Consider the following 27,331-nt stretch of genomic DNA (forward strand, 5'->3'; position numbering starts at 1 on the left):
GTTTGACATTCATAAGTGTTATTTTCTATATGATATATAATATAAATGAATAAATATTGTTTGAGTTTAGTGTCGAGAACTTGATATCATCGCCCCTTTCCTCCACCATGAAATGAGAACGGTCCTATAAAATCAGACCAGAGTCGGAGATCCCTCCCCGAGCGTTCTCTCTAGGGCCTGTATCCTGGAGGTGCATCAGTACTTATTACAACTTCCAGGAATCACCTATCAGGTGATTCTACTGGCACGAGAGAGCGGTTGGCGTAGATCACTCACTACGATGAGACCTGTACGCCTTTTCCCTCACACTTCTAATCCATCAAATAATACACACTGTGAAATAAGCTTCCTACGGCCTTATTTCCATGTTGCGATCTCAGCAATTTTCGTTTGTCTGATCACTGGCCTTCCAAGAGAGCACTTGCGGCGGTGATTACCTAGTCTCCATCAGGTGACCCTTTCGCTTGTGTGTTGTTCAATAAAAGAGTACGTACGGTACAGAAAAATACACGTATAAGCCTTACCGTTTTATATAATAATATTCCGGATATATATCGTATTTACCTACTTTCAGTTAAACAGGGTTATTGATAATTTGACGTATTCCCGTTAAGAAGTAATAGGGTGACTGTTGAAAATGCAACATCAAAAACTTATTTAAAAAGTGTATCAATTTAAATCTCATTTTTTCTTCGTTATAAAAACGATTAAACACTGGTTTCTTATCAATGTTTAAAACAATAATTATCACTGCGTCACATCAGAAAAGGCGCCGTTGTGGTACCCATAATATAGCCGGCATCCTGGGCAAAGGAGCCTCCCACAGGTGGAAACGTTTGCTATATAGCTGACTCACTCTAAGTGATAAAGAACAATAGCGAAGTTTCATACTACAAAATATTTGAAATTGAATGGTAGCGTCTCAAGAACTGACGTGTACTACTTAATTCTCTATAATTTTCTGCATCTACTGACATAATTCATTTTTAATTTAGAACCGGGATAGTGAAGAAATAAATGATTATTTTGTTTGAATTTTTAGGTTAGGTTTTTCTGTTTATTACTTTAGAGTTCTAACTATAGTATACTTATCTATTATATTCTAACTAACATGTTCCAACAACAATAACACTGAATAACACGAATTCCAAAAATCTTTAAGGATAGGAATTAGTAACCATAGGCAAATAGTTAATTAATACCTAATTACTAAACTGTCTACGGTCAACAACTCTGAGTATTATATTATGATAAAATGGAAACTTGTTACTTGATGCAATGGTAAAAACAGTTTATTTTCAACAAACCAGAGTTCGTTGTCCATAGCTTTATAAGTAATTTTATAAGAGGGAAGTCAAATGCGCAATCCATAGTCGTAGGTAGGTATTTCTAAAGTGCACCTAACCTACACCCGAGTTTAAGGCTCGGGTCGACTTTTAAACTAAGTACTTCCATTTTTATAATCTTAAAAAACTGGTAAAATAAGTACCTAGTTTCCTAATGTCTTTTTCTCAATCCAAGTTCTTATTTTGTAGAAGTAGGTAGTAGTAAATTAAACAAGCAAAATATTTTATTTTGTTTATTGTTATATAAACAGCGTACGTTAGACCAAATCGTGGGGCATATCATAGTCCGGTAATAGAGAGCAGAAGTAGTTCAAAATGAGGTTCAGAGTTTAAAACGAGAGAAAGATATTATTCAAGTCTAAAACCAAGCCAGGTAAAATAGAAACTACTTATACATATAAAGAAAGCACAAACAACACAACAGCGGTAACTATAATTGATAGGTATTATTAGTATTAGGCATAGGTGACAGGTATAGATACTCATTGATCATTCGCTCATCGCTGTCAGTCATATTGACAGATAGCTTTCCTTGATGTGACCTAAAATGGATATGATTTCATAGTTGTGACAGCATATAATGTGAAAATGAAATAAATATTTTATTTATTTCCCCGGTTCCTTTTGTAATACAATTTTATCTAACAAGTCAATTTATCTATGAAGTTTTTTTTGTAACTATCCTATCGATAGACGGTTATTCTTATAGTCAGGTAAAATTTCGCCATTGTTCTTTATATGAATATGTGATGTTACAGGAAGTATGTCTCGGTCGGGTCGCGTGATGGGCGGTGAAGATGGCGAACGGGGCGAGTGGTGCTGGCACACGGCTCTCATCAACTCTCTCAACCAGTACATCTGCGGCGCCGCGCTGGTGGGGACCCAGTGGGTGCTCACGGCAGCGCACTGTGTCACCAAGTAATTATTTCTCACTGACTAATATGTTTACTATTACTTAATAGTTTCAAAAAATCTACACTGAAAATGCATGTTGTAGAAAATTTATATAACCATTATTTCGGATTAGTTAGTTCTATATTTTGAATATGTTGTTGTTGACTTTAAAAAAGCCCTAAAACTAACTAGATAAGGGTCGAATAATTGTATATCAACTGAACATCCTGCTCTTCTCGTCCCTTAATTTTATAAAAAAATAGGCTCCAAAAGAAACAAAACAATGTATTTAACCACGTGGCATTTATTTTCAGTATAGTCCGTTCAGGCGACGCCATGTACGTCCGAGTGGGTGACCACGACCTGACCCGCAAATACGGCTCCCCGGGGGCGCAGACTCTGCGAGTGGCCACTACCTACATCCACCACAACCACAACAGCCAGACCCTCGACAACGACATCGCACTCCTCAAGCTGCACGGGAAAGCAGAGTTGAAAGAAGGTAACTTAAGACTAGCCCTTCTAAAAATGTTCATGAAAGTAAAACAGCAATAATAAAATAAAGGAAAGTTGTAATTCGAAAAATAAGTAGCCGTTAGCCATCTAGGATAAATTTCGCATCGAATGGTGGTAGTTTCATGTCGATACGATCAGTGATTTAGGCGTGATTGAGCCTCAAGCAAAGACAATTTTCATTATATATACATAGACTAGCCATTATCGCCCGCATCGCTGCGCGAATTTTAAAGGAATAAGCATAAGAATTGATCTGATAGTAGGAATTTTGCCTTGTCATCTATCTGCTTTGCTATCTTGTAAAATCCAAAATTCTGATCAGCATCCCGATATTAGATGTTAAATCTCAGTAGTCCAACAATTTCACTTTCTACGACAAGAGAGCGGAAATACATTAAATGGAGCTTGAATATAGCATTTTCTCCAGGCTGGAGAAAATAGCGCCGTTGTGGTAGCTTGCCGGCATCCTGGCCAATTTAATATTTTTATATCCCAACAGTAAGGAGAGTAAGGATGTAGAACCATATTTTTAATAGAGCTATGGGGCAGACTAATCAAAAGCCTGTATGGTCAGACATTCAAAGTAGAATGTGGTTATGGTAGGGAGATACCCTGCGGAAACCAAACGAGCACATTCCGAAGTAGGCCATTTGACAACCACAAGAGAAACAAAAGAAAATTACTTCATTGTAGAACTTTTTCGAAGCGTTCCGTAGATATTGAACTCCAGAGCCGTGGAATAAGTAAGGCTATGACTAAGGATATGACGTTAACTGAATGCATTGAAAATGCACTTTTAGATATATTCTGATATATGGATGGGTGGATTAGGGGAGTCTAGGTTCTTAGGGTGCTCTCGGCTTCCTATAGCAAGAAGTAACCCTGAATGCGATTTCTGATTCTTCTGGTGTTGTAAGAGAGTGTGAGCAGCGATGATTAGGTACGCAGTATCAAGCGACCAATACGTTAGTTTCTCCTCCTCTTCCATAAAAATAGGAATAAAGGCTAGTGGACGTGATAAGGATGTTTGTAAGCTTCTTACCTGCTATCACATCACATCATCAGCCGGAAGACGTCCACTGCTGGACAAAGGTCTCCCCCAAAGATCTCCACGACGATCGGTCCTGCGCTGCCCTCATCCAATGTATTCCGGCAATCTTGACCAGATCGTCGGTCCATATTGTAGGGGGGCTACCAACACTGCGTCTTCCGGTACGTGGTCGCCATTCATTTCACCTTCGCACGACACGCCACAAGTTAGGATATCATCCCCACCATCTGGATGTGTGGCGGTACTCCACAGTGCGGTTTTCAAGAAGCTTTCTCCCTCGTACTATTAAGCTGTGGAATGAGCTTCCTTGTTCGGTGTTTCCGGGACGATACGACATGGGTACCTTCAAAAAAAGCGCGTACACCTTCCTTAAAGGCCGGCAACGCTCTTGTGATTCCTCTGGTGTTGCAAGAGAATGTGGGCAGCGGTGATCACTTAACACCAGGTGACCCGTACGCTCGTTTGACCTCCTATTCCATAAAAAAAAAAATAGGGCTTTACGGCCCCAATGGCCATCGTCCTTCGAACTATGTGCCCTGCCCACTGCTACTTAAGTTTCGCAATCATTTGGGCTTTGTTGGTGACTTTGGAAATTTTCTAACTAGTAAGTAAGCATGTGCATAGTTAATGAAGAAGGATCTATTAATATTATTGTGAATTTAAGGTGTATGTCTCGTGTGTCTGCCCGCGAGGGGAGTGAGCCACGCCGCGGGAAAACGTTGTACTGTCACAGGATACGGGTATATGGGTGAGAGTAAGTATTACTGTCTGTCTATTCCAAAACCTGGACACAATAGGCTGTATATTTTCTCCTGTATATTAAACAAAAGGTTTTAAGGTGTCATGATTAGAGATCGAATTCGCTTACACAAGTTATTTCTTTATTATGACCTCTAATATAAATCTTAGATTGGTTAGAGTCCTGCATTATATTATTATTATTGTATTCAAATGTTAGCGACTATATTTTCAAATTCAAACCGTTTTTCATAGACAAAATAGCAAATAACTACTACTAAAATACGTCGATTTGTATATAAGTTCCCTTATTTTCTAAAAGATTTTCTCGTTTTATGGCACCCTCGTTTCTTATGCAAAAGTATTTAAAAACTACAGTGTTAGGTACATAGACTATCCTTAGATTAACTTACTAGAGGTAGACAAATCTATACTTGTATGCTTACTTACATTTCAATAACCTTTCGACATAAAGTATTGGACTATAACTATATTGGACTTAACTCTGAATAGATAAGATCTTGTCATTAAAAGGTGACAGCAATGTATCCGTAACTAGAGATACGTTATTGAAAACGGCCGTAAGTCATTCTTATCGCCAGTTCACTGGTGCAATTTCCATACAAACTTCTATCTCTGGTAATCTATACGTCGTCCTATTGACAGACAGCGTGTACGGATAAGGTGAGTTACCGTCGATAAGTTTATTGACACAGAAAAGTTAACGATAGTTACGATTTTTTATCTCAAGTAGGCCACAATCGGAGATAGATTGAATATTGGTGATGGCCGTAGACGGCGACAGCAATATATCTGTAACTAGAGATACGTTATTGAAAACGGCTGTTGGAATACACTTGCGCATAGACGACCTGACATTACGATGATGGACGACGAATTGTGAATGTGTGTGTTAACTAATGGATAGGTAGTTTTATCTTAATATATATAAATCTCGTGTCACAATGTTTGTCCTCAATGGACTCCTAAACTAATGAACGGATTTAAATGGGAATTACTTCATGGAGTGCAGTTTGCTCCAACTTGAGAGATGGGATAGTTTTTATTTCGATTTGGGACTCATTATTATTTTTATTTTCAATATTTGTTTTGTATGGACATATTTTCTTTGAGAGAATTTATTGACGCACGGTTTGACAGGTCTGCTGTGAAACAATTTCATTATAACAACAGGCTGGAGCATATTTTACGAAATAATTCTTGATGTTATGAAATATTATTGACAAATTAATAAAAAATAGTAATTTACTTATTATGTACAGAACAACGTCTGTCGGGTCAGCTAGTATTTTATATATTAGTAATACTAAGGAGCTAATGTTACCATGGCTGACTGTTTACGACTTGGTTCCAATACATTCGCTTTTCTTTCTTATCTTGCTTTCTCTAGAATATTGTTAGTATATTATGGTTATTATATCTTGTACGTTCGAACTCTCCACGTGTAAGTGCTATACATATAGTTTTATATATCAGGTGGACCGATACCGCTACGGGTCCGTGAAGCTGAGCTGCCCATAGTGAGCGACGCCGAATGTATCCGCAAGGTGAACGCGGTCACAGAGAAGATATTCATTCTGCCCGCCAGCTCCTTCTGCGCGGGCGGGGAGGAAGGAAACGACGCTTGCCAGGTGATTATATCAGCTTTACTCCATATTACCACCGAAACTCTCTAAGAAAAAAGTTATTGTATGAAACGTGCAGTCATTTATAGACAGATGACGGCTTTAATCTTGTATAAAACGGATATCGGCCGAAATCCGCTATGTTGTAAGCAACTGTTCGCTTTTAAACTTGACCGGATTATACTTCGGCGCCATAATTTTGGGGGTATGTTCCGATATGCACTGCGAGCAGTACACAGTGCTATCACTGTAGAAAAATTCGTTCCGTTATGGACTGCCAGTATACTGCCGCAGTACCCTAGGGAAATATATGACGCATAAATCGACGCCATATTCTACTCTGAGGACTGGCGATTTCAAGGTAAGGTACTCGCAGTACTTTGATCACGTGATCAGTGGAAAACCACTCGAGTGCCTAAAATATTAATTTTAATATTTTTAATTTGACAGCGCAAACCTGTATATACAACTCCGGCAATTTGAAAGTGAAATACTTACTCACAAATATTTTTATAATAGGATTTTATAATCACTTTTTGAAAAAAACATACTCACATCTAAGAAGCAATAAACACATAGAGGCCTTTTAAAATTCATTACTTTACTTGGGACTCGGTTAAATTATAGGCAAGCATAGTCTAAGTACGCTCTTAGATTTCAGCCAATAAGGCCAAGATTGTTTTTTTTAAAAACAAGTAAAAATAATTATTATTTACGTACTCATTAATCTTTTAAGCTAGGAATAAAAATATTTTTGAGTAATATTTTTGGTGCATCAATTTTTTATAAATTCATTAATGAAGCATGTGGTAGACACCTGATGTTGGTATTTCTAAATAAATAAGTCATTTTGACACATAGGATGTTAAGTTTCATTAGCCCAGTAATAAAAAGCTACGGCGCCCATCTAAGTTCTCAATAAAATACAAATAGCGCTAAAACACAATTGATTTGTGGTAAAAAAGGCGCCGTCAATTTTCTGTCAAACTGCTGTCAATGACTAGGAATTTATCTTTTTTTTTATTTAACAGGGTGACGGTGGCGGTCCACTGGTGTGTCAAGACGACGGCTTCTATGAACTCGTTGGGCTGGTATCCTGGGGCTTCGGTTGTGGACGAAAAGATGTGCCCGGAGTTTACGTTAAAGTCTCTTCATTCATTGGTTGGATTAACCAAATTATATCTGTTAATAATCTATAGCCCCCTTACTAAATCACCGTGAATGATATTTGTTTTATTTTATGATATGGCAACAATTATTTTTATGTTAATCAAATTTAAAAAAAAAATCTAATTGTAATCCAATCAAATAATTCACGTACTATTTTTGGATTCACTTCTATTATGATAATTCCACAAAATTATGAATTGTGGATTAGCGAGATTCAGAACCTACATCTACCCAGTGGAAATTTTCTATTTAGAATGTTATTTTTTAATTAATTGAATGGGATATAAGTCTGTAGGCCAAACTAAATCATAATATTAAAGTCCTCTGTATTCCGCAAAATCACACATTAAAACCGCCATTTTAACAATTTTTATTTTCGCGCGTTTTTTTCATACATCTTATTGAGGGTGCTATTGTCATTAACCTTAATGAATATTGTGTTCATCTACGAGTAATTTATGTGAGTCACTTATCTCACAGTATTTATAAAGCATTTATGTTTCCTCGTTCTATATTTTATTTAGAAAATAATGTAAATAAACACTACTCCTAATTATTTATAGGTTAATTTATTTATTTAGTAATAATAGCTTGAGGCATTTAATTATACTCCCACCATAAGTATTTTACTGATGAAAATCCTTGAATACAGAATTTATATCTAATACCAAAATATGATTTCAATGTATGTATTATTTATTTATTAAACCGTATAAAGAGTATCTAGTGTAAGTAATTTGTAAATAGATGTTCAATACTTAGTCACTAAGTTTGAGTAAGTCTATGTACGGTAGCATAATATAGATTGTTCTTCAGTCTGTTATATAATAAAGAAAACTTTTAATAGCTGTTATTTTATTTCTATAAAGTATATTATAACGTATCAACCAGTTTAACAACCTTGTCTAAGAAACTAATAAATCAGACACATTTATACAATCTAATATATAAAATTCTCATGTCGCGGTGTTTGTAGTCCTCCGAAACGGCTTGACCGATTCTCATGAAATTTTGAATGCATTTTGCGTAGGTCTGAGAATCGGACAACATCTATTTTTAATCCCCCTAAATGTTAAGGGTGGTCCACGCCAAATTTTTTTTGAATATTTTTTGACATTTTTTTTCAAATTTTCACCCATCTACGATCAACAGTTACTTTTGTATCACGATTTTAATATCGGTAATACAACATTTGCTGGGTAAGCTAGTACATATCTAAAAAAATCGTCGAGATAAGCATGCTGGGACGAGGTAAGCGATACGCCCTACCCAAGATTATATATATATCGCTCAGGATTCGCAGTTCTACTATGACGGCGTATTGGGCTGCAGCTCAGGGCCTATTTATTATGGGGATAACAACCAACACAAACAAACAATAATTTGAACTACTCAAAACCTATTTTATACTACTACAGTAAAAACTTATTTATATTTTATAATTTCCTTTGCATGTTGTCACAGTTGTACTTACAGTTCAAACGAGTCATAATAAAGAAATAAAATATATTTTTATTGTCACCTAGTACAAATTATCGAAAAAAGTTTTTTGACGCAAGTTAGCCCAGGGCTTACCTATTAACGGTCCGCACTTGGCTTTTTAATAAAGAACACATAAAAAATAACTCTTTGTAAACTTTGTTAGAGTTTTTTTCATAGAACTAATGTTGTTAAGAAGTGTTTCACTACTAATAAATTCATAATGCAAAAGCATAAGTGCAAACCTTAGAGGTTACTTAGTTTACTCTTTTCTGAATATAACACGACATTGTACATTCACGAACACATTAAAATGCATTGTGATTAAATATATACTTACTATTTTTTATATTTAAACTTAAAACATAACAGCCCACCATAATATAACAGTTGTTTTACATTTTTAAAACGCATATAAGTAACATGACTCTCGAGTTCCCGAAGTGCTGACGAATGGTAAATAAAGAGAGTAGGTATTTTAGAAAATTATCTTTATTTCAAACAAATATAATTAACTTAAAAGTAAAACTTAATTACATCTCAAAACTTATACTCTGCTTAAATGTACACAAACAAAAATGCCATATTTTCTGGTTTAATAGTATGGAAGGAAGTAATAAATACAAAAAGTTGTTTCATATTTTGAAAAACTAATGGATGTAATTTTAGAAAAACGTTCCAAACCACAATCATGTCGAAATTGAGTTAAGAACACAAAACTGGTCACGTGATTTATATTAACGGACTGACATGAAATGGCAACCGTTCTGTCACTCTTTAAATAACATCATGACTTAGTAGCCCAACCCAGATGCATGGAACACACTAATATCTATATATATAAAAATGAATTGCTGTTCGTTAGTCTCGCTAAAACTCGAGAACGGCTGGACCGATTTGGCTTATTTTGGTGTTGAATTATTTGTGGAAGTCCAGGGAAGGTTTAAATGGTGAATAAATAGGAAAATGCTGCTAAATTAAATAAAAACAACAAATTTGATTTTCCTTTGATGAGTCCATACATAATTTCTATGAGAGAATTTATTGACGCATGGTTTGACAGTTCTGCTGTGAAACAATTTCATTACGACAGCAGGGTGAATATTAGAGATGAAACGGATAGCAGTTTGGCCGGATACCGGAAACCGGATATTCGGCCAACCATGTGGCTTAATAGCCGAATATCCAGCCGCCGGATATCCGGCGGACCTTAGGCGTTTGGTGTATTGCACACACAAACTTGCGTAGGCGGCGCGCCAACTATCGAGTAGACTCGGTAAGATTCGGTTCTTTTCGTTAATAAGCGAAGTTAGCAACCTGTCAATGCAAAGAAATTAATATTTATCCACCATAATTTGCCTTAAGTGCAGTATGAGTACTAATTAATTAATTTTTTTCTATTACATTCATTTACTATGGTGTGATTAAAAATTTACAACTAAAACTAATTATATTTCTTAAGTGATACTAACTAAATAAAGCAAATAATTACTTAAAAATATATGTTTTTATACAGATTTTTTTTATTCGGCCTGATGCCTATGCGGCCGAATAGTAGGTAGTTATCCGGTATTCGGCCCGATAGTATTAAGGCCGCCGGATAGGCCGGATACCGGATAGTTACCGGATATCCGTTTCATCTCTAGTGCATATTTTACGAAGTAATTTTTGATGTTATGATATTGATTATTGACAAATTCATATAAAAATATTATTTTATTTATTATATACAGAACAACGTCTGTCGGGTCAGCTAGTATTTATGAAACTTTAAACACGAATTCCTAAAAATAAATAAATAATAAAATAAGAATTTCGAAAAATGCGATGTTTGTGGCTTGCAACGTTTTTCAGGAACTACATTCAATTACACATATGGATTAAATTTTAAAAATTAAAATACGTAAATAGACTGAAATAGTTCACTGTTTACCCAGGAATTTATGTAAACATTTCTAATGAGGGTGCTATTTATATCTAAGTATCCTAATAAAAAAAAGTATTTTAATTTCAGCAAATAAATTACAAACATCAATTTTAAATTGATTATAGTAAAGTATTTGAGGTTTGGCAGCCTATAAACAGTATACATAATGTATTATACAACCAGTTAAGTTTTCTATCAAGTTAAAGAAAAAAGAAAAAACACTTAAGAAACGAATTTCATACAACTTATCTGCCCGCATATTATTATCACCTTAGGCCCAGCTGTAACATCAATTCGGGCAGGGGTGGGACAGACGCCTTAAAGTGACGTTTTCAGAAGACTGTAGTGCCATCTGTTAGTTGGCTCGAAAATTAAAGCTGTCACTCGCTTTGAAACCTTTCAACTTTTCTTTAATTGTGTCACTGCCTACTAATCACAAAATGGCGGCTACTTCTAGCGTTTGCGCATGTATGTAGCTCTCGTGTTCCATTTTGCATATTTACACTACTAAATCTATCCTTTATGTTCTATGTTATGACAAAATTAAATAGATAACTCTACGCGCAATTTCACATGGTAAAAAATTGCAATACCTACATTAAAAAGTAGAGTTAGTTATTTAATTGCGTCACAACATTAAAAATGAATTATATAAATTCGACCAATATAGTTATTTTCGGGGCCAATCTCCAGATGGCGCTAGTTTTCAAATAGCTCATAATGCGTAGAGAGGGCTCTCTTTTCCCTATATATTATTATACTCTTTGAATTCGGGCCTTCTGAAGTTTAAGTAACATAATATAATATTTCATAATATCATATATGTCATGTTCTACACCTCGGCAACAGTGATGACTAAGCCAATGTACTTACATATACCAAATAACTTACCCAAACACATCTGCTCATAGTCAGAAAGAATGATCGCAAGATTACGAACAGACAAAAAATATATGGCATGTTTAGTCTATAATATCTCTAATAATAATAAATCTAATAATATCTCTAATCTATATTACGCATAAAATCTGAGTTTAAGAGAATCTTTGAATGGCATTTACAACAATAATATAAAGTCCCAAAAAACATCAAATTCAAATTCAAATATTTTTATTCAAAATAGGATTTAAAATCATTTATTGAACGCCAAAAACTACCACCCATTCAAAAGAGACTGCCTCAGACCTGAGAAGAATGGGCGCAAGAAACTCAGCGGGCTTTTTTTAATATAAAATATGGATTACAATGTGATATCGTACAATTAACATTTATAATTAAAGAGCCTGAGGGTGTTCGCTGTCATTAAGAAAATCGTTTATGCTATAGTAACCTTTCCCACACAAACGTTTTTTAACAATTCTCTTAAATTTCGTAACACATTTAAAGATACACATCAAAAGATCAACCCCGATTTGATTACTTATCAGTACTAGACTTGGTTCAGACGCAAGAAAAAGTTAAATTATGGTCAGAGTGACTTTATTTCTATTAAAGTAACAACATTATACGTACTACATTATAAAGATTCATTTATTACTAGGTAATAGTTATTTATGCAACTGTAGTGTAATAAGGGGTATTAAAACACGAATGTGAGTATTTTAATACCTAATTATCAACAGTTGCATACAAGACTTTATCTACACCCAGAATATGAATACTCTAAAAGATTCTGGTACAGTTAGCTTACTGCTAACATTAAAAGACCAGTCCTAGTAGTAACCTAATATCATTCATTACTGATTGTATACAAATAAACTAAGTATTAATGAAACAATTATTTATTTTAGTAGTAATTTACATTTTGTATAGTGCAATAATTAAAATTCACTCGAATATAATGTTCTTTTGCAGCGTTTAAAATGAATCGCTCATTTTTTGTAAACAAAACAATAAAAATATCGAAGAAAAATGGCGGGGATTCGAATAACCTACTTTTTTTTACGGCGCGCGATGTTCTCGGAGTGTGGAGCGCGCGTAAACGAAAATGTTCTTTTTCTGAAATTCATACAGATACCACGCATGGAGCAATAAGAATGTGGCTGTATGTTGAAACTCTTTGCGCATGAAGGGATAAAAAAAACATAGGAGTGTTGTTATGAAATTCAGTACAACATTACAACACTCTTTTGGATGATGTAATGGTTATTAGAACATTGGGTGTTTTAATGTTGGCCATACTGTAGGATAGGACTGGCTTCTTAATGTTAGCAGTAAGCTAACTGTTTCAGAATCTTTAATAGAGGATTTAAAGCATGGGTAGATAAAGATGATTATAATTTATTCGACCCGACATTTCGCCTATTCAAACTCACAGGGCGACTTAGGTTGATCGAGGTCGAGAAAGTATTTATTAGTTACGTGGCAATCCGACAACTGAATATTTGATTTTATTGGAAGAAGAGGACAAACGAACGTACGGATACAAAGTGGTACAACATAAAAAAACAAATGTGGGTTTAATACCTAATTATCAAAAGTTGTATACAAGACTTTATCTACACCCATTATATGAATCATCTATAAAAGATTCTGAAACAGTTAGCTTACTGCTAACATTAAAAAGGCAGTCATAGTAACCATAATATCATCCAAAAGAGTATAAAACTCTTGTTCAAAAAAGCTGTGCTACTTCTAGTGCCTGGTTATTTAGATTCCTATGATCGTAACTGAAACCAAACAAATCACTCTTTAGATAATCTCATCACAGTCATAACTAAACACAAAATTAAACTTACGCTGTACAATACTTTCTCCGTTAATATCTTTTCTTAACCAACTCTTTTGTTGATGAAACTAACCGGTTAGTAATTATGAACCGGTTCCAAACTGTGAGTGTAACAGACAGTGAGTTAGGACAATAATAAGAAATTTAAAGTTTAAATCATGTTCAAATCATAATAAAATCAAAAGCATTTCTTTTTTATTTTCAAAATAAAAATTTAAACACTACTTTTGTAAACACGCCACTAAATAATTTTTAGACTTATATCTGTATGTTTCAATTTCAGAAATGGCTTAAACCCTATTGGAAGTGATATACACTGATTTATTATTAAAGTTAACTTTTTCCTGACTTAAATAATCACTACAGTTATTTTATTGATAAATATACAACATATATGTTAGTATTATTATAGTAAGACAAATACCATATAGTAAAAATATTACTAATATTTTATTATCTTTTTAAGAAATTTGTATGAATGAAAAATAACTTAACCTAATTTTTATAGTCAAACCTTATCTGTACACCAACCACTACATAAGAAAACATAACATTGAATTTAAAACAACAGAAATCGCTGAATTTTTTACCAAATAACTGAATCTACATAGCTAATAAAAATAAGAGGTCCTACAGTGCTAAATAAAAAAAGGTTGAAAAACTGACCTTTTTACTTATCCGCTGTACGTTAACAGCCATTCCTAATATACTATCTGCAGATAGATATAAAGTACTACCTTCTACTGCCAGTAATTAGCTGTCAATAATCTGAAGCTGTCCCAATATACCCGATAAGTCATTCTTATCGCCTTATATTGGGACGCGTGAATTGCAATTCTCATACAACCTTATATCGCTGGTAAGCTATACGTCTTCCCATTGACAGACAGAGTTACCGTCGATAAGTTTATTGAGACAGAAAAGTCAACGATGGTTGATGGTTACCTCAAGTAGGCCACAACCGGAGATGGACTGAATATTGGGAACGGCCGTAACACAGTTGTTGGTCAACTTTGTACAACTGCATATTTTTCTAATAATAAAGTTAAAGATACCAACATATTCTTATTATTACCATCAGATGAAATGTAGCCTTGAATTTTTCACCTATGCCATGAAAAAAACTTTACACATGAAGCAACATTAATCGTAGACCCAAATATGAGTGTGGTTTAACACAGTCAATTAATCTCCATGTCACACCGATAGTTAATAGCAAGAGGCAAATAAGACAAGTGCTACATTATGCTGGTAAAGTCATTCATCGTATATCTTCGTCGATTTCTCTGCTTAAAATCGCGATCTCGATTTTTTTATGACAATAAGAGACGAACAGGACTATGATGGTAATTGATACGCCCTGCCCATTGCAATGCAGTGCCGCTCAGGATTCTTGAAAGACCCAAAAATTTTGCGATACGTTTGCGATCGTCACGTTGAAACATAACACGGTAAGTCTAATTTGCCCATTAATGTCACTAGCTAAGCTGTGTTTGCACATTACTGCTTCACGGCAGAAATAGGCGCTGTTGTTGTACCCATAATCTAGCCGGCATCCTGTGCAAAGGAGCCTCCCACTGGTAGATGTAGTTGTGTGGCACAAAGTTATATTTTGTAATTGGTTAAGCATTACTTACATGGATGTGCCGCCTTAAATGGTACAACATCATCATTCATTAACCACCATTTTACCAGTGGGAGGCTCCTTTGAGCAGGATGCCGGCTAGATTATGGGTACCACAACGGCGGCTATTTCTGCCGTGAAGCAGTAATGTGTTTCGGTTTGAAGGGCGCCGTAGCTAGTGAAATTACTGGGCAAATGAGACTTAACATCCTATGTCTCAAGGTGTCGAGCGCAATTGTGGTGCCGCTCAGAATTTTTGGGTTTTTCAAGAATCCTGAGCGGCACTGCATTGTAACGGGCAGGGCGTGTCAGTTACCATCAGCTGAACGTCCTGCCCAAAAAAAAGAAAAAAACTACATTTATTACAACGTGTTACAATATTCATTCAAAGTACTATACAATGTTTACAAGCCAATACAACTTTGGTTTGGCTTTTGGTTGCTGGGGACAATAAGCCGTTTAGATCCACTTAAATGGACGGCAACATCCCTGATTTCCCTGAGTGCTAGGGGGCGGTGATCACTTAACGTCCGATAGCTTCACTCCATCGACCATATAACCCAAAACCTTAAATCTACAGTAATCATTAGAAATCATTTGCAATTTATTGTGATTTATTACTTGAACAATCAGAAATCAGTATCCCGCACCCGCTCATCTCACACGGTTGACTGGATTGTTTTATATCGAATTTAATAGATGTATTATGAGTCTAGTGCAGGGGTGCTCAAACGGTCGATCGCGAGTGCTTTTTGAGTCGATCTCGAGAAAAAAATCCGGTATAATAAACTAAAATCGGTAATTACGTACCATCTTATGAAAATTATGCTCAGGATGTGCAGTGTCACGCTTCAACATCCAAAGTCACTATTTAGTTAAACTAAGAACTTTAGAACGCGTTTGTTTTGTAAGAACCAATAAACTCGCAATTTTGAACAATAATTATGAGATTTTTCATTGACATTTAAGAGCAGACCTAAACTTACCTTGACTAAAAAAATGCATATTTTGCGCAAAACTAATATCTATGTCATCGTGACACTCTACCTAGACGACAATCCTTCATCACACATACTTGAAGCCTCTCAGAGCCGATCGATCGTAGTCTAACAATATTGAGGTAGATCGCCAGCAGTTCAAGCTTAAGCACCCCTGGTCTAGTGGGCTATACGGTGGAGACGCTCGTTTGTCTTCACAGACTAACATCTGGTAATCCACAACAAATACTTATCATTACTTCAAAAATCAAAAACACAGAAACTTAACTATTCACAATGTCACTTAACACTAAAAATAATTACTCGAGTTCCATCGCTGCTTTCATATAGTCATCCAGCTCTTTGTCCAGGGCGGACTTAGTGCTGGACATGTACTGGTCCAGCTGGAGATCCAGCTCTTCCTTGGATACCTGCGGTCTGTTGGTGTTGGCACCTCCTGTAAATAATTATTGGTCATATTAAAAGAAGTTTGCTTTTATGGGATCTATAGCCAACAGTCGGATAGCTTCTGCAGATAATGATGCAGCTTCAAATTGTTAACTAATTTTACAGCCTTTAAAGAAATTGAATATTAATTTTTCCTATTTTTTTTTATCTTTTACCTGACTAGAACACCGCCTACTCACACAGTGTATAATATAAGTTTTTGGTTAGTGTGATGTTTTTTTTTTATTTCTTATTATATATTCTTCATAGCGAATCATTTTCAAGGTACCCACAATTTGACTTTCCTTCCTAAATGTATTACATATTTATGGCTGTAACATGTGCGAACGGTGGTTCGTTCTCTTTCCATTAAAAAAATTATACTGCGTCATCAAAACTTGGTTAGGATTGTCTTATGCACTTAGTTATGTCAGTTACCTGTTTACATTTTATTTATTCGGACAGGAAGTCCGCGAATCGTCCGACATGTAGCCAAATAAACAAATTATTATTGCATTAAGTCCTGTTATTACCACGGCCCCAAGATCTGCCACGGCCCCTTCCACGCGGTCCGGTTTGGGGCCTCGCACCCGCCTGGTTCTGGGGCCCCACTCGAGTTTGCCCCTGGTTCTGAGCCCCTGCCTGGCGAGACTGCATTCTGCCCACTTGCTGAAAACCACCGCGACCCCTGCAACAAGAATTTATTTATTTGAATTTATTTTACTACTTACTATTTTAATAACAAAATTTTAAGGCAAAATATATTTGTTAGCTTTACCAGTACTATATATAAATCCAGTGTCCTGATATTTGTTTCCAGTAAAATCCTAAACTAATAAACGGATTTTAATGGGGATTGTGGTATAAGTGACACTACAAGTGACAGATGTCAGATAATAAAGGATAATAGGGTGTGGTTAAAAAGTTTTAAATGCATAAATCAAATCAAATCAAAATAACTTTATTCATGTAGGTCACGGAAATGGCACTTATGAAAAATATTTTCTTATTGAATCTACCGCTACTTCGTAAAGGGTTGAACTAATGAGAAGAAGAAGTAGCAAAAAAACTCATTGCCACTCTTTTATATCAAGATTTACATTTCCATCGATTTACAAATCATTTCAATTACAATATAATAAGTAAAATGATGCAACAAACATACTCAAACGACAAAAAGTCAATGTCTTACACGAGTAAGTCAAAACAGTAAATGTAAATTAATACAAAAGTTATTGAGTACAGTAGCTGCATCATCCACATACACAGTAAATAAATAAAGGTATTCTGTGAGCATTTAATATGCGATTATAAATAATAACTTTTAAGAATCTGAAACCGAGTCTCCGGCAACAGGATCATCCTGCCACCACCATATTGTATCCTTAAATACAACAGGGATTACTTCATGGAGTGCAGTTTAGTCCAACTTGAGAGATAGGATAGTTAATATTTCAGTTTGGGACCCATACTTATTTTTATTTCCAATATTTGTTTTTTTATGAGAGAATTTATTGGCGCAGGGTTTGAGAGTTCTGCTGTGAAGCAATTGCATTATATAAACAGGGAGGATATTTTACGAAACAATTCTTGATGTTATGAAATATTATTGACAAAACAGGATTTTATTTATTACTAGCTGACCCGACAGACGTTGTTCTGTAGATAATAAAAAAAATACTGTTTCATAGGAATTTGCCAATAATATTTCTAAACATCAAGAATTATTTCGTAAAAAATTCTCCCTGTTCTTGGGTATTCTAGCTACGGCGCCCTTCAGACCGAAACACAGTAATGTTTACACATTACTGTGTGGTACCCATAATCTAGCTGGTATCTTTAATTATAATAGAATATTATATGGTAATAAATAATATAAATTACAAAAAACCATGTAAATGATTAATACAGCTATGGTTACCTGATCCTACCACGGTTGAACCCCATTCGGCCACCTCGGCGTTGCAATCCCCAGTTGCGCCATCCACCTTGGAAAAAGTTGAACTTTCGCGGTTTACTGAAAACAGTATTCTATTATTATACTTCAACATAAATCGGAAAGCTCGAAATCTCGAGCGATTGCCAATGCCGTGGCCATCTGGAGGGCAAAGCCAAATTGGCTTCGAAGAAGCTGGGCGTCATCAATAGAGCACGGCAATACTTCAAGCCGGCCCATATTCTAGCGCTCTACAAACCGCAGGTCCGGCCACACATGGAGTATTGCTGTCATCTCTGGTCTGGCGTACCCCAGTATCAGCTCGATCCATTTGACCGTGTGCAACGCAGAGCAGCTCGAATTGTCGGGGACCCAGTGCTCTGTGAACGGCTTGATCAATTGGTGTTGCGTTGAGACGTCGCTTCATTGTGTGTCTTCTACCGCATTTATCACGGGGAGTGTTCCGAAGAGCTGTTCAACCTGATTCCTGCCGCCGAATTCCACCTTCGCACGACACGCCACAAATTAGGATATCATCCCCACCATCTGGATGTGTGGCGGTCCTCCATAGTGCGGTTTTCAAGGAGCTTTCTTCCACGCACTACAAAGAAAAGAAAGAAGCTGTGGAATGAGCTTCCTTGTGCGGTGTTTCCGGGACGATACGACATGGGTACCTTAAAAAAAAGAAAGGCCGGCAACGCACTCTTGTGATTCCTCTGGTGTTGCAAGAAATGTGGACGGCGGTGATCACTTAACACCAGGTGACCCGTACGCTCGTTTGTCTTTCAATTTCATAAAAAAAAAGAAAAAAAAAACTCAAAATTCAAATATTTTATTCACAATAGGATGTGACATCACTTACTGAAAGTCAAAAACTACCACCCATTCCAAAGAATGCCTCAGGCGGGCGCAACAAACTCAGTGGGCGTTTTTAATCAAAAAAATATGTGTACAAAGTAATATTGTACAATTAAACTTATTATTTAATAGACTGAGGGTGTTCGATCCATTCCCAATATATTATAGTGACCTTTATACCACACAAACGTTTTTTAACATTTCTTTTGAATAACGTAATACTTTTGATTTGAACATTTTCTGGGAACTTGTTGTAAAAGTGTATACATCGCCCCACAAAAAAATTACTAACTCTACTTAGCCGATTAGTAGGCATTATAAGGTTATGTCTGTTCCTGGTGTTAACATTATGGTTATGAAAGTTTCAAGCAAATTGTGCCTATGAACATACATTATCAATAATATATTGAGAAGCAACAGTCAAGATGTTAAATTATTTTAATTTTGCTCTCAATTATTTTTTAGGACCGCGCGATTTAGGTTATAAATCGCGCGAATAGCCCGCTTCTGCAGCACAATCTGTAATTAATGTAAAATTATTTTCAAATAATATCATAACCACAGTAAATTACAAAACATCAACAAGACTTCCAGCTAAAATCCCGTTTGGCAAACAAATTTTAATTTATGAAGCCCACATGATAACATTCACACACACACACACACACACTCACTCACTCACACACACACACACACACACACACACACACACACACACACACACACACACACACACACACACACACACACACACACACACCCACACAGGCACAACTACCACGTCTTATTATAAATCCGTTGTTAGATGTAAGTTCTACAAAATAGTATTATTATAACCAAATTTAAATTATGTGAATTTTGTGATGTTTTAAATTAAAAATAAGAAATTAAAATAAAACTAACTACAATCTTGTACTTACTAAAAATAACGCTTCCTTCTCTGTGGGACTCCTGAGGTTACGCTTCTCTGGCTTAGATTACCAAAGCTATTTGCCCTCCTGAGGCCGGGCAGGTTGCTATCACTGCCAAAACTGCGCCAACCCAATCTCTCCTTCACTGCTTGCTGCAACAATAAAGAAGACAAGTAAGTAATCAGGATTAAAGAAACACAGAACTAAAAATGTAATGAATAAAAAAAGTGTTGGAAGCACATTTGAGAATCAATGGTTCAATAAATAAATTGTGTGTTAAGATCACCAACCCACACTGTGCCAGAATGGTCAACTAAGGATTGATAACCCCAACATAACTCTTAAGTATTGATAATATAATTAATTTAATTATATTTGTTTTTAAACTTTTTTCATTGGAGAACTTAAACATTGTTATTATTACGATGGGTAGTCACGATATGTATATTTTATTAATTTGATGCCGATATTTCGATCCAATTGCATGAATGTGGTCGCGGCGGAACTGCGCAGGCGGCGAAAAACTCTTGACACATTGACACTAACAGTAATTGAATATATTATATTGTGAGTACCCGTCATAATAATTACAATGTTAAGTAAATTAGTTAGCTCTAGTTAATTGATATAAGAAATAAGTACCTCTATGTATTACAGGAAATTCTCAGTTTTAAGTAATATAGCACAACCAAATCTATATCCATATATATATAAATATAAAAATGTAATGGTGTTGTTCGTTAGTCTCGCTAAAAATCGAGAACGGCAGGACCGATTTGGCTAATTTTGGTCTTGAATTATTTGTGGAAGTCCAGGGACGGTTTAAAAGGTTTGAATAAACATGAAAATCCTCGGATTTAAATAAAAACAACAATTTTGATTTTCCTTTGACGTGTCCCCCGTCGTTCAGAAATCAAATAAAAATAATTGTGTAAAATGAATAACTAATTAGAATTTTTATATTTTTCTAACTTTCTAAGGAGGTAAAAAATAAACTTCCTTAAAACACGGGTAACACTTAAAAAAAGGAGTCCTTTTGTTTGTTTTAAGTTTATTTTATATAAAAGTTTAGGTCTGTTATTTATCGATTAAGGTAGTATGAAGACTGCCAGGTCAATTATTATATTGCGATGTGCAAATGGCAGAGGAAATGGTTGCCTGGTCTTCCTAGTATGGAGGATGTGGAGGGTTTCTAAATGTCAAATATAGTTAAAATGGTTTCTCAAGCCATATGATGTCTTGTGTCTTAGAGCAATAATGGTTAAGATCGGTTGATGGCTCAGGCCTTCGCCATCATTGTTTCTAATTTCAATATATTAGACATGTTCTGTAAGTGTTTGACCGGATCTGAAGAAGCTGTCAATTTATTCAAAATACGGAATATTAATTTGATCAAATTACTCTGAGAAGAGACCACCAAACATATAGCATCACTTTTCTATATGTAACTTTTGCTTTAGACATTGTCGGGTCATTTTACCTGGAGTCATCTATTGAAGTGAACAATCTGATGAAGAATCCGATTTATCATAAGTCACAATTTACCTCAAAACCTCATATAAACATAGAAATACAAGCTTCAACACTTTCTTTGCTTCTCTCTATAGGGCAGTTAAATCATCACACCCATATTATCTTTTTAAGCTTTTTAATTTAACAACAACTTTTTGTAGATATGCTGATAGCATGCCATACCACTAATTCCTAACCTTAGTGACTGTCCTCATGTACCAAAGGGGCACACTCACAATGGGCCTACTTATACAACACACAACAACAAAATATAGAAAATCAAATCAAATCACGGAAAGACATTGTCAGACTCTCAATAGAACAGATTATTGAAATAGCCTGTATTGAATTGGAGCAATTAATTGTTATGAGCATACAGTCCACCTTCAACACCATATGACAGTGTTGAAAATGTAATGGAGAAAGCTTTGTCAATGATTTGTAATAAAAACAAAAAAAATCTTCATATGTGGAGTGGAGACTTCAAAGTAGATTTATTATTAGAATTCCTCCTTATGCATCAAATTAAAAAGTTTGTTTCAATCATTTAACTGTAAAAGTATATTTTAAGTACCTATTAGAATTACATCTTTTTCAGCAACATGCATAGACAATATTTTAACAGATTTTAATAGAATAACTAATAAGTATATTAAAGTAAGCTTACTTCTGACCACTGCGGTCAGCAAATACAAATTAAATTCCCTATGACTGTAATAACAAAAACCACAAAACACTTCGAAATGTTTAAACATAACTTGATGATGCTACACATTATAATGCATTTTTTTAAATTGTTAGCGAAGAATATGACTCAATATTTACACCCAAGACAATTTTTATACATAAAAGACCATGCTTTACTGACTGGGTTACTGTAGGCATCCATAGAAGTAGAAAACGACTGTATGAATTATATAGTGAGATAAAATTTAACACAAGTGTTAAATTCATTACTTATGTTAAAAAATATTCCAAAATATTTAAAATAGTATGTAGAACAGCTAAATCTCGTTTTTTAAGCGAAAAGATCAAGAGACAGGAAAGTCAAACACATATGACTGATTATTGTCTACAATATAACTACTGCTAGCTGAAACTATGTTAAAAGAAAATGTCAAAGAATGTTCTTAATCCTATTTTAAATTTCAATATGTGCACTATACTGAGGTCGTTAAAGTATTTAACTCTTTAAAATTAAAAACACAATTGACCTCTGACATTCTGTCAGTTTAATTAAAACTATAATCTCTTTGATAGCTCCACAATTAGCAATAATATTTAATAAATAATGGTACCCTTCGTGATCTGACAAAATACAGTAAGACAATACCTGTTTTTAAATCAGGTAATACTAGTGATCTCTCAAATTTTAGACCATTTTCTGTATTGCCTGTTTTCAGTAAAATTTTTGAAAGACTTATTTTAAATCAAATGCGCTTTAGTACTTTGCTGATGTGTAAACAGTTTGGATTTACGAAAGGTCGCTCAACAACTGATGCAGCTGTTGAGCTTATTCATCATATCTATGACGCCTGGTAGGAGTCAATGGATGCTCCGGGTGTTTTTTGTGATATATCTAAGGCATTCGATTGCGTCCAACACACGACTACTATCAGGAAATTACAACACTATGGCATCAGACGACCTGTATAGCCTAGTGGTTAGCGATCCTACCTACTAAGCTAGAGGTCCCGGGTTCCAATCCCGGTAGGTGCAAGCATTTATATGATGAATACGGATGTTTGTTTCCGAGTCATGGATGTTTAAATGTATTTATGTATGTTTATATGAATTTATGTATGTTTAAGTAAGTATATTGTATTAAATATATTGTTGTCTTGTAACCCATAACACAGGCTATATATGCTTGGGGCAAGATAATTTGTGTAAAAAGTGTGTCAATATTATTATTATTATTATCAGGAACAATGCTCTGACACTTATTAGTTCTTATATAGAAAATTCAGACTGTTGATATCAATGGAAAGCGCGCCCTTACATCAACCATAAAAAAGGGTGTCCCACAGGGTTCAAATATTGGTCCGTTTCTATTTTTGATCTATATAAATGATTTGCCATATGTTGTATAAGGATAATCATGAAATTGTTTTATTCACTGATGACACATCCCTTTTATTTAAGATTAAAAGATGTGAATCAGTCTTTGATGATGTAAACAATGCTTTGTCCAAAATTGTTCATTGGTTCAATGCAAATAAGTTGCTTTTGAATAGTAAGAAAACTAAATGTATTAAATTCCTAACTCCAAATATCAATAAGGGAGTACTTGGAACTTGTAGACATCTGCAGTTTTGTTTGCTTCAGTAATGAAAAGAGCGCAAAAAAAGAATGGTGGTAGAGTTTCTTGCGCCGCTTCTTCTCTCTCAGAGCGCCATTTGTTTCCGAAGCGGTAGTAGTATCTAATAGTTATTAGAAATGACATCAAAAAGAATCAATTTTGCGAAAATAAATGCAGCTTTGAAATAAAAAAAGAATTATCAAATTCGGTTCACCCAGTTAAAAGTTTTAACATAACAAACATAAAAAAAAGAACATACCAACAAATTGAGATCCTCCTCCTTTTTTGAAGTCGGTTAAAAAGTTTAAAATATTTGTTAAACAGAAACTTTTAACAATATCTTGATGGTGATAGGTAATAAGCCCATATGTGTTGTTCTGAGACACTGGGTTCATATACACACCCATGTACCTGGTGCCCCAAAACAATGCAGATTTATGAATTAAATGTTGAAATGTTTTAATAATTTTGCTAATTTTTAATTTTACTTACATAGTTTTAAATATTACTCAACTAACAATATAGGGACTTATAATTGGTCTGAATGAAATGATTTTTATTTTTATATTATTTTATTTTATTTAAGAATAGCTTATTTACAATTAAATATTATATAACAGATAAAAGTGCATGGGATTGAAGCAATGTAAATAATTTTAAGGTCTGCATACTATTTTAATTTATAAGCAGTAGGTATGTATTATTCTATTATTTGTATATTTTCTTGTTACTTCAAAAAGTTATGCAGTTATCCTATTTTGAGAAATAAACTATTTGAATTTGAATTTTGAAATCTAGTCTAATTCCTCTGAAGTGATTTACCAGCTTTCGAAGCCAGAAACAGAACTGAATTATAAAAACACAAGTAGCAAGTTTTGCACATAAAAAAAATTGAGAGAGATCACTGCAAGCTTACAGTGAATCAACTAAAGAAACACTATGATAAAATTGAGATAACTCCCTCTTCAGAAGGTAGATCTTTTGCACCAAGTAGTGCTAAACAAAGAAACAAAAAGGAAGACAAAACCACCAATAACAAACCACACACTAAAACATACACAAATTCAAATTGAAATATTTTTATCTTCAGTTGGATTCTAAGTCACTTGAACGTGTCTGCTTGGCCCTCAATGGTAGCAGATATTTTTTCGATAAATATACACAGAGTTAAGACAACCTACACGATATACAACAAGAAAGGTAATTTAACAGACTATAAAAGTAAAAATATTTAATTTTAAAACTTTATCTGTGTAAAATACGACAAGCCATCAAAATGTGGTCAGCCTTAAATGTAGCAGTTGATTTAAAAATTCTTTTTTGTATTATCTATGATGTTTTACTAACTATTCTATTACTAATTAGAAACTTTGAAGTATGTTTTAGTTATAAAAAATGACTACATTCATTAGTAATAATCAAAATGTAATCTGTAGGTAAATCTAAAAAAATCATAAAAAATGCTTATATAATACTTTAAATGAAATTTATTTAAATTACGCAGTATCTATTGTTTATGTTATCTAACAAAGCGCTAGCTTGTTTAATAACAAAAGCATTGATGTTCGTTTTTATGAACAAGCCTAAACACTTCAAAAGCAATAAATTTTATTGTACAACCCGAGCCAGTTGACCTTAGTGTCGGTAATGAGCGGCTGCTTAAGACTGGCCATGGAGCCATGCGCTTGGTGCCATAGGCTGCCCAACCGTCCATTGGTTATTGAATGACGAAATCTACCACTCACTTGAAAATATATGCATCAGACCTGAGAAATATGGCCACAAGAAATTCAGCAGGTTTCTTTTCAAAATAGAGTAACATTACAATATATTTATTAATTAAATAGGCCGAGGATGTATTTCCAAGGCATGGTATTGTTGAGAAAGTCATTTAAATATTATGGTAACCTTTACTATATAAACATATGTTTTGTATTTAATTTGTTGAGTTGGCATTACAAATTCGAATCCCGAATATGGGATTGAATTTTATCTTAAGGAGGTTGTTTTCCCCTTTCAATTACTCACATGGAGATTTGATTTTTTTTAATTTCCTTTTGTATTTATGTACCAACAAAGGAACTTATTTTTCAAGTTTATAGATAAAGTTAACATTGTGTGACAGAGAAACTGATGTTTTTCAACATTTAGTTATGACTAATATTTTTAGATTCACTTGATGAAAAAAATTATCTTGAGTGATTTACCTTTGAGGATACCTTTGAGGACCCATAACTTAATAACCAAATTAGAGTAGAAATAGGATAGGAAAAACTTAATTGAGAAATCACATAAAATAAAGTGTAGGTGTTATTTTTCAACTTCTCAGTATGTACTATTAAAATCGTAATCGATTATGTGAGCACTTTTAAGGGTCGTAAAGCAAAAGTATGAATCGGTTTAATAATATATTATTTAAATAGCTGCTCACCCGATACCCTTCCTGATTCAATTGCTCAATTAGCCGCTGTTTAGCCAAGTTTTGATAACCAATATTGCTGTTTCTCCGAGGTCTAGTTTGACGGGCTTTTTGGGCTTGTGCTAGTAATGTAAATCGCTGATTCAGGGATAATCCTGTTCTTTGGAGCCCGTACACTTTGTCAATCACCATTGTACCCACAAAGGGTCGCCCCACAACCTACACAAAAGCTCTTCAAGCGAAATATTATAATAGTATACGTTGCCGAAAAGACTAACATGAAAAATAATAATTACAAATTACCCAAAATAAAGGAATTATAATAAAAATTATTATTTTGCGTACTATGCACGAAATAAATGCGGCAGGTCGGGTCCCGGTAAATCTTTTTAGACTTGTCAAATTGTCAATTGTCAACATATTCCAATTGTCAAATGATTATTTTTTGTTCGCGTATCATAAGGAGACTATAGTGGTTTGACCTAACTGCCACCTTTAAGAAAGAGGACAAAGGGACATGCACTATGCAGCTCTTCGAAACACGTAAAAAATATAGTATAAGAAACACAACGCAGTGAAATCTCTACATAACCCTTCAGTCTGCACAATATACTGGCAGTATTCCGTTACTAGGCAGGGCAAATAGAACATGGCGAAAGCCGTCGTTCGTTGATCAACTGGTGACCCTCTAGATATATCAAAAGTTGTCGGTAAATTATACAGCTTACCATAATTTTGGAGAGCAGGTAGGTAATAACAATAGGCCAGTAGTTAACCTGGGAATGTTAGGATAGCCTAGTTAGAATCAAAGGGCTTTCTTGAATCAGACCACTACTATGCCTTTTGAATA

General features: G+C 34.6%; 2 protein-coding genes and 1 long non-coding RNA gene across 4 annotated transcripts in view; 1 reads left to right on the forward strand and 2 right to left on the reverse strand.

Annotated features, from left to right (window-relative positions):
- The window catches only part of LOC126975605 (protein masquerade), a 38,533-nt gene extending 30,326 nt beyond the window's left edge, over positions 1-8,207 (forward strand). The window contains exons 10-14 of the mRNA XM_050823571.1: positions 2,105-2,264; positions 2,555-2,742; positions 4,472-4,561; positions 6,043-6,197; positions 7,223-8,207. Of these exons, the coding sequence (XP_050679528.1) occupies positions 2,105-2,264; positions 2,555-2,742; positions 4,472-4,561; positions 6,043-6,197; positions 7,223-7,390 (761 nt within the window). The 3' untranslated portion in view covers positions 7,391-8,207. The remainder of the gene's footprint in view (positions 1-2,104; positions 2,265-2,554; positions 2,743-4,471; positions 4,562-6,042; positions 6,198-7,222) is intronic.
- The window catches only part of LOC126975650 (uncharacterized), a 157,065-nt gene that overhangs the window by 111,958 nt on the left and 17,776 nt on the right, over positions 1-27,331 (reverse strand). The gene's annotated exons all lie outside the window — the stretch shown is intronic.
- On the reverse strand, positions 9,315-26,870 carry LOC126975636 (chromatin target of PRMT1 protein-like). 2 transcript variants are annotated; one of them, XM_050823644.1, is made up of 5 exons: positions 26,494-26,870; positions 20,258-20,400; positions 18,465-18,560; positions 17,080-17,231; positions 9,315-16,553 (listed from the first exon to the last, which is right to left on the reverse strand). In XM_050823644.1, the coding sequence occupies exons 1-5, from the start codon at positions 26,671-26,673 to the stop codon at positions 16,417-16,419; spliced, it is 708 nt and encodes a 235-aa protein (XP_050679601.1). In that variant the 5' UTR covers positions 26,674-26,870; the 3' UTR covers positions 9,315-16,416. The 2 variants fall into 2 exon arrangements, with proteins under 2 accessions (XP_050679601.1, XP_050679600.1); XM_050823643.1 differs by having other exon boundaries at positions 17,077-17,231.

The sequence above is a fragment of the Leptidea sinapis genome, chromosome 36, assembly GCF_905404315.1.
Source record: "Leptidea sinapis chromosome 36, ilLepSina1.1, whole genome shotgun sequence".
NCBI classification, from domain to species: domain Eukaryota; kingdom Metazoa; phylum Arthropoda; class Insecta; order Lepidoptera; family Pieridae; genus Leptidea; species Leptidea sinapis.